Raw genomic sequence first — 15,787 nt, forward strand, 5'->3', positions numbered from 1 at the left:
ATGTTTACCAACTTGCTGAGAGTTTTTCACGGATTTGAAGCCACAGCATGCACTGTAATTTATTCTGTCACTGTGCCTCTGTCTTTATGTGTTCTGTTTGTGTGTTAGACTGGGAGGCAGCAGGGCGTTTCCCAGGGGCTAAAAATTCACTAAAAGATAAAGCTCATACACAAATGTAAATCACTTCACCCTTCCTGCTTGAAACCAGGCACTGAAAACATGCAGAAATGGCTCACACTCTGAAATGCCTTTGAGATTCTGATAATTATGTTTATATATTTTGTTGCCTCGGACCAAAAAGGTCAGGCAATAAGCAAGTTCAGCTTCCAGGAGGGAAGAGATTTGTTGTGATTTTTGTCCCAACGTCTTACAAGAACAATGATTAAGAATCACCCCGAGCATCTCTACATCCAAGCCCTTTTTGAAACGTTTTCTTCTAGTTTATTAGGCTCTGCAGCTTCATGTTTTTACTCTCAAGCTCTACAAAAGTAGGTTTGAAAATAAGCTAATATATTGATTAAGCATAACATTATGACCACCTGACTAATAAAGGAGTTGGTCCCTCTTTTCCTGCCAAAACAGCCTTAAACCATTCAGGCATGGACTCTACTAAACCCCTGAAGGTGTGCTGCGGTATCTGGCACCAAGATGTTAGCTGCAGATCTTTGCAGTCCTCTAAGTTGTGATGCATGGCCTCCATGGATCTGAGTTTGTCCAGCACATCCCACAGATGCTCGATTGGACTGAGATCTCGGGCACTGGGAATTTCAGCAATTTGAACTACAGCAGGTCGTCTTTTGGATCGGACCACACAGGCCAGCCTTCGTACGTCACGTGCATCAGTCAGCGTTGGCCACTGATGACTCTGCTGCCGATTCACCACTCATCCTTCCTTGGACCACTTTTGATAGATACTGACCACTGCAAACCAGGAACAGCCCACAAGTGCTGTAGTTTTGGAGATCACAGTTAGTCAAACTGGCTCAAATCCTTACACTTGCCCATTTTTCTGGTTCTAACACATTAATTTCAAGCACAAAATATTCACTTTCTTCCTAATATGTCCCACTCACTAACAGATGCCATGATGAAGAGATAATCAGTGTTATTTACGTCACCTCTCAGTGCTCATAATGTTATGCCTGATCGGTGTACTTCTACTCTAACAGTGTAAAAGCACAATTCATAAAATATGTTTTGTACTGCTGTTTGATTCTGACATCAGGGGCTAAAGCTGCAAGCAATTCAGAAACAACTATAAAATTAGAACCAAAGATTCAAACAGCAACTTAAAATAAATGCACACGTATATGTATTTGGCAGATTTAAGTTAATGCGAACTGATGAAGCGTATTTCACTGACAGAAAATCTGAAATACTGATGTTTTAATTGATGAGATGTTAACAATAACAGAAAATGATTCACAGAAAAAAAGGAAAAGCAACATTATGCAAAATAGAATTTTTAACGATGACACTATAATACTGATGTACATAATTCAGAGCAGAGTAAAAATGGAATGATAACTTATTGAGGACGGAGGTTTATGTATGGAACAACACTGCATTTCTAGCAAACTTCAAATCAGCACCAGCTAATTAAAGAGACTGAAACAGATAATTATCTCTGCCAAAACACAGAGTTGAGGAAGGACATCTTTGGCATCAATGCAGCAAAGATAAAGATCTTCCTGTTTGTCACTTTTCACATTATAAATAATCTGAGGTTGTGCTGATTTATACTAAACTCTACATTCAGCAAATGTGCTTTAACTCAACATCTAGTGAACACAGGCATAAAAACATGATTCCACAAGGCACTTCTTGAAGGTACAATGGTTTTTGAAAGAGTTATAAAGCTCACTGTCAAATATCAGCTGACAAATAACAACCTGTGTACTGCACAACATTTGTAGGCATTTCTTTTCAAGTAGTTCTATGATGAAATCTTCTGATTACAACATTAACAAGGCAAGAGCATTTTCTAGTACCCCTGAGCACATCCATCTGCTCTGGGATCCGATCCTGCCCAAAGCACCCTGGAAGGACGATCCCCTTGGGTGACAGACGGATTCCACCAATCCCCCACTGCGATGATCTGCCCCCGCCCAAACTGAGACCTCTTGTGGCCTGTGTGTGTGAATGAAAAGGAAGATGCAAAAACCCGCTGAGCTGTATGGACTGTAGGTACAACAAATGAAAATACATTCTAAGTCTAATTAGCATGCTAGCATCATGAAATCAAGGTTTTTGGAGTGTTAGTCAGAGTCTGAAAATAGGTAGAACATGTAAACCAGAGGATATGAAGATGAGCAGTAGGGAGATGCGTGCACTGTTCTTTTCTTCACTGACAGGTTTTGAACAGTTAGATATTTTAGATTTGTAAATCATTAATCACAAAAACTTAAAACAAAAAGTTCAAAGGTTAAAACCGGCTTCACTGGTTAGCATTTTGTAGAAAATACAGTCAAACACAAGGACAGTGGGGAGGATTGTTTTTATTTGACTTTTTATTCCTCTAGCTAAAACCTTTTATTATCAAATAATATTTCATTAAAATTATCCTGAACTGAGTCTTTTATGATAAATTTTGTTAATGGTTTTAAATTAACATTAAACCACAACATGGAATTTGATACAAAATTAACTTCAAAATGCAGAAATGTGAACTCTTCAGCATATTTTATATTCTGTGCTGCTAGTTGTACAAGAAGCTGATCGCACTATGATCCGACTATCACAGTGGGAAAATCTTGGATAGGCAAAAGTTGATGCACGCATCATATTCACACTCAGAAAAACCAGAGAGCCATCGTAAGCAGCACGTAAGAGGAACAAGTACAAACATCCTGTTAACAACAGGAAGCAAAAGGGTTTATGAGAACTGCGGTCTAATGCCGCTGATTTGAACCTCATGGTTATTCTAAGAAATGGTCTCATTTGTTTACTGCCGTTAGTGTATTGCACATCAATATAATAATTAATGTCACACATTAACTTTTAATGACATAAGTCGTGACTAAAGAACTGAAACGTATTACCTTGACTTACGACTAAGAGCAAAGGCCTTCGAAAGTAACTGTTTTGGTGACATTTTGCACTACAAAGGTGTTTTTCCTGCTTTTCTTCAATCGCTTTCATTAATGAGCAAGAGAATGATCCCAAAAAGTTGATTCTGTTCATCGGGATGTAGCGTTTTCAAAAGAATGATCAGTTTTTTAGAAGTATGACATAAATTACACAGAAAAATTGAATGGAACTATTAATAGTGAGCAAACAGTTAATTATGTGTACCTGACACTGGCCAGTTGACACGGTGTCCTCGTCTTTTCAGTTCCTCAGCTACCTTCTGGTCGATCCCCTCCTCCAGGTTAACCAACCACTGACCAGCTGGGAAAAATGTGACCACATACAACATAATTTAGAGGAGTTTTCTTCTCAAGTGTTTCCAAAAGTAAAAAACAAAAGAAAAAAATGAGAGATGACATCAGCATTTTTAAGGAAAGTCTCATCTACTTAACAAATGATGTTACATCACGCTGAACAGCTGATTTGACTACCAGCCAACCACTTAATAAAATGCATGGCAACATATTTTATGGCAAAGTTAGTTGCTATGTTTACATGTGTTTCAATGGCACATTAACTACCAAACAGCTTAATGTGCATTTCATATGACAAAAATAAAAAATACACAAGCACATGAGCCAATTATACACTTGAACACACTTGATTGTACAGCATACATCTTTAATGGCTAAAAGCAAGAATTGGGTCCACAAGTTTGAATTTATTTTGGATTTTCTCCACACATGATAAAAAGGTTCAAATATAAATGCAGTTAAATCTTGTGGTGCTGAAGAATCTTTTAGCATAACATGTCAAAGAGCCTTTTAATCATTTAACTTAATGATCATGATTGATTACAACTAGTGGTTTCTCTTTGCCACTATAAAAAGATTGGTCTGACCAATACTGGGAACAAAGAGAAAGGCCAAGAACTCAGTGAAACTCTCAAAAGAAGAATTGTTGGAAAGGTCCAATTGAGCCATTTCCACACAAGTACAGTTCATCAAATCATCATTTCAAACGACTGTACGTAAGTGCAATTTATTCTGATGTGTCACCACTTTGCCAAATGTCACCCTCAGATCAGAGGAAATCAGTCAGCATGTTCAAGAACAACCCAGGAAGCACTAGGGCTCAACACCAGCATAACTGTCCACAATGAAGCGAGTTCCACATCGCCGTGTAGCAGGCAGCACTGATCCAAAGCGATAGTGCTTCACTTCATGCAAACAATCTGTTATAGTGGCATAAATGAATGTCCGAATGACTTATCTAATCAATATTTTGACTAAACACACAATGTTACTGATCATTAATCAAGACATAATGTTCTTCTGCTCTTTAAGCTTGCAAATGATTCTAACATTTGCTATGACGGCGCGTGTTTGTGTGTGTGTTTTTGTGCAGGCCTACTTTTGTGGTCATACTCTACATAGACTCTAGGTGCATCCAGGGCTTGCTGAGGATTCATCCCAAACTCCATCATGTTTAACAGCACCTAACGCAAGAGCAGCATTGGTCACGAGATTGAACGACATATATCTGATGACACTGAAGTCAAGTTGGATATAAGTGTAGTGACATTAAACTAGCTCTGCCAATGACAAAATATTCATGTTAAAAATCAAACCTTCTGCTCTCTCTTTTGAGATATATATATATATATATATACAGTGGGGCAAAAAAGTATTTAGTCAGCCACCGATTGTGCAAATTCCCCCACTTAAAATGATGACAGAGGTCAGTAATTTGCACCAGAGGTACACTTCAACTGTGAGAGGCAGAATGTGAAAAAAAAATCCATGAATCCACATGGTAGGATTTGTAAAGAATTTATTCATAAATTAGGGTGGAAAATAAGTATTTGGTCACCTCAAACATGGAAAATCTCTGGCTCTCACAGACCTGTAACGTCTTCTGTAAGAAGCTTTTCTGTCCCCCACTCGTTACCTGTATGAATGGCACCTGTTTGAACTCATCATCTGTATAAAAGACACCTGTCCACAGCCTCAAACAGTCAGACTCCAAACTCCGCCATGGCCAAGACCAAAGAGCTTTCGAAGGACACCAGGAAAAGTATTGTAGACCTGCACCAGACTGGGAAGAGTGAATCTACAATAGGCAAGCAGCTTGGTGTGAAAAAATCAACTGTGGGAGCAATCATCAGAAAATGGAAGACATACAAGACCACTGATAATCTCCCTCGATCTGGGGCTCCACGCAAGATCTCATCCCGTGGGGTCAAAATGATCATGAGAACGGTGAGCAAAGATCCCAGAACCACACGGGGGGACCCGGTGAATGACCTGCAGAGAGCTGGGACCAAAGTAACAAAGGTCACCATCAGTAACACACTACAACGGCAGGGAATCAAATCCCGCAGTGCCAGACGTGTTCCGCTGCTGAAGCCAGTGCATGTCCAGGCCCGTCTGAAGTTTGCCAGAGAGCACATGGATGATACAGCAGAGGATTGGGAGAATGTCATGTGGTCAGATGAAACCAAAGTAGAACTTTTTGGTATCAACTCAACTCGTTGTGTTTGGAGGAAGAAGAATACTGAGTTGCATCCCAAGAACACCATACCTACTGTGAAGCATGGGGGTGGAAACATGCTATGGGGCTGTTTTTCTGCCAAGGGGACAGGACGACTGATCCGTGTTAAGGACAGAATGAATGGGGCCATGTATCGTGAGATTTTGAGCCAAAACCTCCTTCCATCAGTGAGAACTTTGAAGATGAAACGAGGCTGGGTCTTCCAACATGACAATGATCCAAAACACACCGCCCGGGCAACAAAGGAGTGGCTCCGTAAGAAGCATTTGAAAGTCCTGGAGTGGCCTAGCCAGTCTCCAGACCTCAACCCCATAGAAAATCTGTGGCGGGAGTTGAAAGTCCGTGTTGCTCGGCGACAGCCCCAAAACATCACTGCTCTCGAGAAGATCTACATGGAGGAATGGGCCAAAATACCAGCTACTGTGTGTGCAAACCTGGTAAAGACCTATAGTAAACGTTTGACCTCTGTTATTGCCAACAAAGGTTATGTTACAAAGTATTGAGTTGTATTTTTGTTATTGACCAAATACTTATTTTCCACCCTGATTTACGAATAAATTCTTTACAAATCCTACCATGTGGATTCATGGATTTTTTTTTTTCACATTCTGTCTCTCACAGTTGAAGTGTACCTCTGGTGCAAATTACTGACCTCTGTCATCATTTTAAGTGGGGGAACTTGCACAATCGGTGGCTGACTAAATACTTTTTTGCCCCGCTGTGTGTGTGTGTGTGTGTGTGTATATATATATATATATATATATATATATATATATATATATATATGTGTGTGTGTGTGTGTGTGTGTCTATTATTAGAATAAAAATATAATTATGCCCCACATTGTTGCTCTGTGACGCTTGCTGACTCTGTACCTGTACGTGTCCTTGTGGTTGCATAAAAGCTCCCATCACGCCGAGAGCAGCAAGGAGCCGGGGTTTTTGTGATGTGGTTGTTGAATCGGTGAGGAGTGCAGGTATAATGGTGTGATACACCCGCTTCCTCCCAGCAACGCAGTTTATGTGATTACGGCACAGGGAAAAGTTAGCGCCGCGATTCTGCAGAGATAGAACAAAGAAATCAGAATTCAACCCTTTTAGCTTAAACACTTATGTTTTATGCTTCAGTCTATGTGGTTCCAGTTTAGGAGGCTACAATGTCTTCATGACTTCATCAATACATTTACATGCACAACAAAAATGAGCTTGTAAGGTAATGTGAGCATGCAAATTAAGGTAATGAAATATGAAAATCTACAACTTTTTCCACCCAGGCTTCATTTTATATGTCTTTTTTCCCTTAGTTTCACACGGCAGCATTCATGTTCATGTAAAATTCTCTTACATATGTGCTGCTGTGTTACTGGGAAGTTTATTGTAATTATAAAAACCTATAGAGCTTTATTAATGCGGTATATAAGAGGCAAGCTGAGAAATCAGCTGAAAGTGTGGTAATGCAGGATCTTGTTTTATGCTGATCACTTTAAAAATGACCCTAATTATTTGAAGCATAATCTCATATTACACTAAATTCTTAGCATTTTTCCATGATTTAGAAGAATTCCTAGTCTTTCAGTAAATCAAACAGATAAACGCCATTGCTACCTTACATGCGCACAAATAAAGACATTCTCTTTCTGACCCTTCAGACCTGTAGTGAGAATCCACAGTCTTTAGGGACCAGCCCCGTCCCAAAGCCCATATAGTTGCTGTTGACAAAGGAGCATGCATTCCTCTCACTGTCTATCACACAGAAATACACCGTGTCACTTCCTGTCATCAGGCCGGGCTCCACTCGCTCCATGGCCCTGCAGAGTCACACAAACATACAAGAACAATCATATTCATTAATAAGTTCACCTGACAGGTCTGTTTTTTACTATTGATTTATTAAAATATTTGGAAAATGAAAGAAAAATTAAGACTCAAGTAGACTGAAAAGAAAACTTGTGTTGGTTTAAGAACAAAACCAAACTACCAAGTTTGCAAAGATAATTGAAAGGTTTCATACTTATGCAATAAATGTTTCCATAAACACAATATTACAGGTATGAATGAGGGTTGAGGAGTTTTCCTGCCTTAAAGTACCTTTATCTGTAGATTTCTATTTCTTTTACAATAACCAGATTATTGCAGTGCAGTAAAAAATATTTATAATTTCCTGTTTTTATATGACTTCCCATTATTGCCTAGTTTATTAGAAGCATCTAAACATTAAAAGTGTGAAGATAACAAGACATCAGAATCAAATTGACGCCTCGTTTGGACCTGGTTGACTCATTTAGGTTAAGTTGACAACCAATGGAAGCGAGACGTAGAATTAGTGTGTGGATTTGTGTGTTTGATGGTGCAGTGACACCGAAATGAACTCGGCAATTTCAAAAAAGCAGGATTTAATACCCGGTATACATCAATATATGTTAATACAATTATTGTGTTGTTGTTAACTTTTATAGTCTGTCTTTCCCCTGATAAAGACCAGATCAAGTTCAAAGTCCTCAACAATATAACACATTGTTTCTAAAATATACACTCACACAACGACACACGCCCTGGGTGAATGTGAGGGAAGAGACGAGAAGGGATGGGCGCTCAGGTCAGGGGAAGTATAAGTCTACAGACCTATCTAAAGTCAACAGAGGACGACTGGTACACACTGGTACTAACAGATATACACACGCAGAAACACACACCTGTCCGTGCTGATGAGCTGTGCTCGCTGGTGACTGTAGCCCTTGTCCAGCAAGGTTTCCAAAGGGATAGTCACATGACTTGAGTCACCCAGGTAACGCAGAGCATCTGTTAGAGCCAATCGCACAGCCTCAACCAGTACATGGATATAGTCAGAGCTGTTATGGCCTTTAGCTACACACACACACATACGCACACACACAAACACATAGAAATGTATTATAGGGCCCAGGAAAAGCCAAGTATGTAGGTTCATGAACTCTGACTGCACAAAAACAAAAACAGTTACTTATTTTACAATTTACTTTCTGTCAGTGTAAAGAAGTAGTACAAATTTAATCCATAAGATAACATAAGTTACGTGATAAAGAAGTGGTGCTGTAGTGAAAGAAATGAATTAATTAGGACTCTTTGGACTTAAATTAGAAGAAATTAATGTGTAAAACTATAGAAAAAAGTTGCTATAGCTCATTGTCCAGTCTCTCCTGTAAATATAAAATGGTAATTCACAAAAAAAATCTCTTTTTATAAATGTGGAGCCCATGGGGGGAAAAAATCTGTAGTAAATAGCGTAAAAAACAGAAAGATTTCTAGCTTTTCACTGTATATCTATCACATAATTACTTTGGTGGAGTATAAATGGCCACGGGGAAGGTCCTTATCAATTACAGTTACAGATAAAGCTTTCTTCATATTTTCCAAAGCGGTCCAGGGGGCCGGTTTAGAGTCTTTGCTGGACAGATTCTGGCCCCCGGGACCTCATGTTTGGCATCCCTGCTATTTGGAAAAAAATTAACCTCATAGAGGTTAGTTTTTGTGGACAAGCATATCCTTTTCCCTTTTTGGTCAAAGGTAGATCAGAGCACACTGCGATGTGTTCCAGCACAGGGACGGCAGGTCGGGCCAGTGAAATCACCAGCGAGCTGACTTCCATAATGCAGGAAAATCCATTTTAATTTTACTGTTTTATTTATATTTTGAATGTCTCTTTAGTTTTTCTGCTGAGCAGCTTTTTATTTCCCCTGCGCTGGGCTGGGACAAACAGGCAGAACACTGTAACTAACTGGGTTGGGTTATAAAATGTGATTTATGAAAATGTAGGAGATATATGGTTTTTATTTTTATGACTCAGCCACTTCTCCAGACTCATATTTACTGTATACTTAAGATTTTACAACAGGCAATAATGCACCTGGCAGGGACTTCTTCACTGTCCCTGTGGTTACCTTTGAGTTGAGGAAAGTTCTCCAGGATGTTGAGCATGAGCAGGGCAGCCAGTCCCTGACTGTTAGGAGGAAGCTCCCACAGACGTACACCCTAAACACACAGTGAAGTCAAGTTCATTCTGCTGACCATGTTATTAAAATACACACATGACCGGCATCTTTGGTTTCTGACCTTGTACTCTGTGCTAATGGGGGTGATGACCTCGCTGTCATGGCTGCTCAGGTCACCCAAGGTCATGACTCCCCCATTTTGGTTGATGACGTCAACAATGGCCTGGGCCACTCTGCCCTGGTAGAAAGCTGGCTTGCCACGCTCACCGAGCTCCTGTCGATACATGAGCTCATGTACTGCTCACTCAGCCACAGTACAAAACGTTTTACAGATGGTGGTTAACATGATATCGAGGAACACTTGTCCAGCGTTTAAAAGTTCACTCCAGTCAATGTGTGTGTGTGTGTGTGTGTGTGTGTGTGTGTGTGTGTGTGTGTGTGTGTGTGTGTGTGTGTGTGTGTGTGTGTGTGCTTGTGACTTTTCCCCACAGTGAAGTCACGCACAACTATCGAAGAACAATCAAAGAATCTAATCATCAATGAGGCTGAGGTCATCGCTGTTCTTTCCACTGCCTCATGGTCATGAGTGTAGGTGTGTGCGTGTGTCTGTGGGTGTTGAGATAGGGCACATTTGGCCATCTTCCTGCGTTATGGTATTATAAACGCTTGATTGTTTGAATTGATTTCAATCAATGCATATTTTAGTGGTGACTCACAAGCAGGCAACCACACACTCAGATAAACACACAATGACATAAGCCATGGTTTTCTTTAGTCTGACTGACTCCGGAATCTATGAAATGACAATAGTTGTATAAATGTGCCATTACATATACAAAATTAGACACAGAGTCATGGCTGAACATTCACATGAAGGTGGAGTACTTACAGTACTGACACATGGCACTAAAAAAAGCAGCATTCGCATTTCAGTAGCTGAATAAAGCTTAAGTTCAGCTTTATTGGCTTCAGGTCATAACAAATTACTCACAGTAACTTTTAAAACTACACTTAAAACATAATCACCATTTTATTTGTCAGAAGCAATACATCACACAAATCCTTTTTTCCCTCTACTGACTATCTTGTTACACACTGTACCCTGTCGAATTTTGCCAGGTCTTGCCAAGCTGTACAGCCAGAATGCTGACACCACATGAGCCATTTTGCTGCCCTTATATCCTCAGATGGGGCTTTTCTGCCCAAAGACAAGCTTTTAAAAGTATCACATACATCCATCCATTTCTATCTAATCCCCATTATCTATTGTTGTTCTGCTTTCACTACTTCCTCTCCACTGTTCCATTACTCTTCTCTTAGCGATTTAACTTCCTATGATACCTCTGGGCTTATCCAAGGCCTTGTAGTATAAAAGGCTAAGTTAAATTTAGAAAACTCCTATAATGACACAGAACAAACAGGGGTTTCTCACAACTTCTACATTGTTGTGTTTCCTTCTTGTGTGAATAACACAAGTTATTAGAAATAAATGACCTTCTGCTCCTCAAGTGACCTGTGGATTTACCTTCAAAGTTCGAGCCAGGCCAGTGTTTTGGAATACTTGTCCACATTTGGGCGCATGACCGTCAATCATCAATTCTACACCCAGTTCCTTTCCAGCATCCCTCAAAGCAGACACCCAGTTCGCCCAGTGGTGAGCTGTTAACTCAGCCACAGGAAACCCCACCTCTGCTAGTTCCACAGCCCCACTCAGGACCTCCTGTAAGGACAGCTAGCAAAGTAGGCAGAGGAAACACATGCATGTAACAGGAAACTGAACTGAACAGGAAGAGTGAGATACTGCTCCGTGACAAAATAAGCAAAGGATACAACTAATTTACAATTTTCTGAGGGAATTCCACTAATTTGAATGTTGGTCATCAAGCAATGTGTTTGATTTTCCTTCACCGCCATTTACATTGCATGTCATTTAACCTACATATAAGGTGAGAAGTAATGAACAAGTCATATTGATCTCTGTTGCTTCCAATATAATGGGAGTCTTTGAATATAATGGGAGTCTTTGAATATAATGGGAGTCTTTGAATATAATGGGAGTCTTTGAATATAATGGGAGTCTTTTTTGTTTGTTTTTTTAGATAGACTTTGTCCCCACTTTCAAGGACCTGCATCAAATTTAACCATAGATGGACAAGTTATTGCAGCTGTGACCAAATAAAGGAAATCTCTACAGAGGCAATGATAAGCTTTTCCATTCTTTGTTGATGTCTCTTTGGTTCAAAGTCAAGTCCTATTTCCAGGCATGTTTGTGCATGCTGGTCACTTCTGCAGGGTTTATAGGTATTTACCTCAGTCAAATGATTTATCTCAGACGGGCTGCCAGAGTGTTCTATAAAACACTCCCATGTCACAGATATAGAAGACAAACATAAGTAAACCTTGTGACTTCCTAGCAGCTGCACAGTATCACACCAACATGCTGGGGCCCCAGGGACTGTAACATTCAGAGCATCAAACACTGAAGGAGGCTTCTCTGCGGTGTAACCTTGTCCTTCCAGGAAGTCCAGGGTCAGTGCTCGGGGAGAATGACCACTGAGGACACAGAGAGAGGTTCGGTTTATTTTTGCACACATAGGGAAAAACAAGGAAAGCACCAAAGGATTCCCCACCTGCCATTAATCCCTCTGATCTCTCCAGTGTTTCCGTTGTAGAACAAGCAGAAGGCGTCTCCACCAGGGCCGGTGCTGCACGGCTCTGTTACTGCCAGGGCTGCTGCTATGGCAACTGCAGCATCTGCCGCATTGCCACCGCGCTTCAGGACATCTGGACACAAATATGTACCCATGACTGATGGATGTGACTGGTTTGTGCAACATATTAGATCACAACAGCATTCCTAGCATGAAATTGTCATGGTCCGGGGTCTTGGGCCCTGGGTTTTGCGTTTTCTTGGGCTTTTAATTCTTCACTATTTATTTTGGTGTTCTGAGGCCTGTACAACAAAGCTGGATTTGGTTTTATCCACATAACCTAACCCAGGGCTTTCTATACTGTGACAGTGGTTCTTTTCTTACCAGGGTACATCACCATAGTAACTTATGCTGCAAACCAAACCTGGTCCAAAGCATGTTATGTTATGTAAACTCACCTCCTAATGATGAGTCAAGTCACAGTGTCACCATTCCTGGAACAACCCCTCTGACCTCTGTGCTCAGATAGTAGGGGGGTTTAAAATATTTTTAATAGCATCTAATGTCTTTGTTTATCCCTGATGAGCATCAGTAATAATGCTCATCTTTGGGGTTTTTGTATGTTTGTTTTTTTTTTTCTTCCTGTTGGCTGCATGCAATTTTACGACAATTTTGTTGTTCTAAAAGTATTCATATAGAAATCACTGCGCCTATTTGTACTTGTGGATCTCTCTTGTTAGTTTTGATTAGTTTCACCTGTTTCTTGTTACCGATCTGTTTCCACTTTCCACTTTTTTATTACAACAGCTTACAAATAAACAGCTTTTGACATTTAACTCTCAGCGTCTTTGCATTTAGGTCCTTACCTCCATACACTCCAGCATAATTTGACAAAAAGAACACTCCCACATCATGTTTTAGCTGAATTCTTTTCTCACAGCCCAATAAAAAACTTTTTAGATTTACAAATGAGCTTATATATTTATTGTAGATGTCACAAAACACCAACAAACCAGATTTATGCTCACTTCTATAAGCAAATGTGTAATTACTGTTTAGCCTTTTTTGGCCCACATAACTGGTTATATAATCAATATACAATTAAGTGAATATGTGTGACTGAACACTTTTCTCTTATAAGTTCATTTGACACTCCTTTTTTAAAATGGTAATGCTGGAATGTGTTTAGAATTTTCTACTGTTCACAACGCTTTTTTAAAATAAATTTAAATACTATCTCATTTATGTCATGCAAACCATTTTTGCTTTAGACTTCAACCACCAGCTCCCTTTCCCTGTTCTTGATTAAGTACTGCTAGAGCTTAATCATGCAGATATTATTCTCTGAATCTCCAAGCACGATATCCCAGTACACTTCAGACCCAGCCACACCCTCAGACAAAAATTGGTTACCCATTGGAGTGCTCAGACCTCTACACTGAAGAAACCAAACAGCCCCCAGCTTGACAGGATAAGACATTTAAAGGATAAAGGTCACTCTTTTAAGGATTCCAATATTCACATTTTGGACAGAGAAGACAGATGGCTTAAAAGAGGAGTGAAAGAGGCCATCTATGTCCACTGTGAATGACCATCTTGGAAAGATCAGTGGAGGTGGCTTACCTAAAATGCAGTTTTGAGATCCCCTCCGAGTCACCTTCACCTCAACCCCAAATCACATCTTGTGTCAGGTGTTGTCAATAGGTCACATGACAGGGTGAGGCAAAGTTTTACAATGGTTTCACCAGAAACCTCTGCTGATAATGACCTACGCCTTTTTTCATACCTTGGCTCATGTGATGGGGCACATGATCAATATTGGCTCAAAAGATCCACGATCCATATCCAATGGCTGAGGACTCCACAGATACTGTCAGTTTCGGGGCTCTGCAAACTATATTCTACTTATATTTGTATCTCAGAAGCACCAGAATACAGTATATTAAACAGAAATGAAAGCATAGACAGAACCGGCTCCGTGAGGGGATCATATACATATACTACTCTAACTGGAATACTAATCAATATTGTGAGATGTATTGATTTTTTAAAACAAATCAGCCAATCACAATCAAGCTAGGTGAAACAAGACATTACGAGAAATGATCGACACAATAACAATTTTATACCTATAATCGGGATTCTGACCTATATGCTCTGTTGTATCTATTTTAACTAATGCATTGTCAAGTCCCACAAGGAAGCCTGACATAAGGTTCTGGTATCCAGCTGCAAGGGTTTACAAAGTGATCCATCGGTGAACTGAATATCTTTCAGTCTTAAATTGCTGGTTGGACCAAACCAGTATCTAAGACTTTCTAACATCTTATAGACAAAACATAAACACTGAGGTGGCTTCAAACATATAGCTTATAGGTGGAGAAGGATTTTGACTGGAATACAGGTGCATCCAATTTTAGTGGCCAATATAAAAATATATATACATTTTCACCTGTGTTTTCATCTAGCTTAAGGTCGAATTATTTTTCTTTTTTTAAGTATTCACAGCACATCGATATATATATATATATATATACGATTAAGAAAAGTATCTTTATGACTCTTTGTGACCAATACTATAATAAATCCAGCCCTTTTTGGCCGCCGCCCTCTTGGCCAGATCTCTTATTTGTGGCTCAAAATGACTTGATATCTTTCATGAGAGATACGTTTGACATATGTTTAACAGATTATTGGCAAGTAACGGTTTAAATACGGGCAATGATGTTTTGGCACATACCGGAAATCCCTTTTTGGCTCAGCATAGTCTTCATAGCAGTTGCTGAGATTTGATGGTTTAATAGCATCAGATTAGCGCTTACGATACCAACTGAATCTTTACTGTCACCCTTTATTTTTTGTCTTTTGGGTTACAAACATGTTGGTAAATTTTGCGTCACGCAGTCAGATTCTTTGTGCTCATACTTCGAAATAAGAATATAAAAGTTTTTGGCTGTCTTTTCGTTTCAATTCTCCACGGCACTCCACCCACTTACCCAGTCCTATACTGGAAGCTAAAGGTTGGCTGGAGGCCACGCAGCCGTGTAAACACACAACAGGGGACCGACGAGAGGAAAAAGTCAAGTCGGTTCCCATTCTGGTTTCAAATATCAGCGACTGAGGCAGAAACTACGTGAAAATGACGGACGAGTAAAAAAGAGAACTGGACTTTACTCCTCTGATCGATTGCTCTGATGTCGACAAGGCAGACAAGATAAGCGTATCGCAGACAACATCGATCATTGATCGGCGGGATAATCAGTATTATTGTTGTTTTTGTTGTTACTGCTGCGTTTATGTGCCACTTTATGAATTGCTTTAAGGTTAAGTTTTCACTCGGAAAACTGAGAACTGGCACAATCTCAACACTAACAGAAAAAACTACAACGGAATCTCATAATGGAATATCTAATGGAAATTGTTTTTCCATTAGATATGTGGGTTCTTTCAAAGATGGAACAAAGGTTAAATCGGACTATTAAAACAATAAATAAATAACAAAATGCACTTTTGTACTTGAATGGAATTTTAATAATTTAATTTAATT

At 39.7% G+C, this 15,787-nt stretch overlaps 1 protein-coding gene across 1 annotated transcript; it reads right to left on the reverse strand.

Moving 5' to 3' along the window:
* Positions 1-1,206: 1,206 nt before the first annotated feature.
* LOC147309641 (uncharacterized) lies at positions 1,207-15,434 on the reverse strand. The gene is made up of 12 exons (XM_086269328.1): positions 15,237-15,434; positions 12,220-12,373; positions 11,989-12,142; positions 11,115-11,321; positions 9,711-9,863; positions 9,539-9,629; positions 8,315-8,486; positions 7,273-7,429; positions 6,498-6,680; positions 4,483-4,567; positions 3,295-3,390; positions 1,207-2,130 (listed from the first exon to the last, which is right to left on the reverse strand). The coding sequence occupies exons 1-12, from the start codon at positions 15,334-15,336 to the stop codon at positions 1,985-1,987; spliced, it is 1,698 nt and encodes a 565-aa protein (XP_086125454.1). The 5' UTR covers positions 15,337-15,434; the 3' UTR covers positions 1,207-1,984.
* Between the last annotated feature and the right edge of the window lie 353 nt (positions 15,435-15,787).

The sequence above is a fragment of the Aulonocara sp. 'chitande type north' Nkhata Bay genome, linkage group LG17 (assembly GCF_057382095.1).
Source record: "Aulonocara sp. 'chitande type north' Nkhata Bay isolate Kocher_YH1m ecotype deep benthic linkage group LG17, A_spYH_male_GT1.1, whole genome shotgun sequence".
Classification (NCBI taxonomy): domain Eukaryota; kingdom Metazoa; phylum Chordata; class Actinopteri; order Cichliformes; family Cichlidae; genus Aulonocara; species Aulonocara sp. 'chitande type north' Nkhata Bay.

What these genes read in the sequence shown, in the direction of transcription:
- LOC147309641 (XM_086269328.1), bottom strand. Translation starts at nt 15,336, where the DNA reads ATGGGAACCGACTTGACTTTTTCCTCTCGTCGGTCCCCTGTTGTGTGT. An exon ending in GCCTGGCTCGAACTTTGAAG is followed by an intron (nt 9,864 to 11,114) that starts GTAAATCCACAG and finishes ATGTATCGACAG; the next exon opens with GAGCTCGGTGAGCGTGGCAA. An exon ending in CCATTAGCACAGAGTACAAG is followed by an intron (nt 9,630 to 9,710) that starts GTCAGAAACCAA and finishes CTGTGTGTTTAG; the next exon opens with GGTGTACGTCTGTGGGAGCT.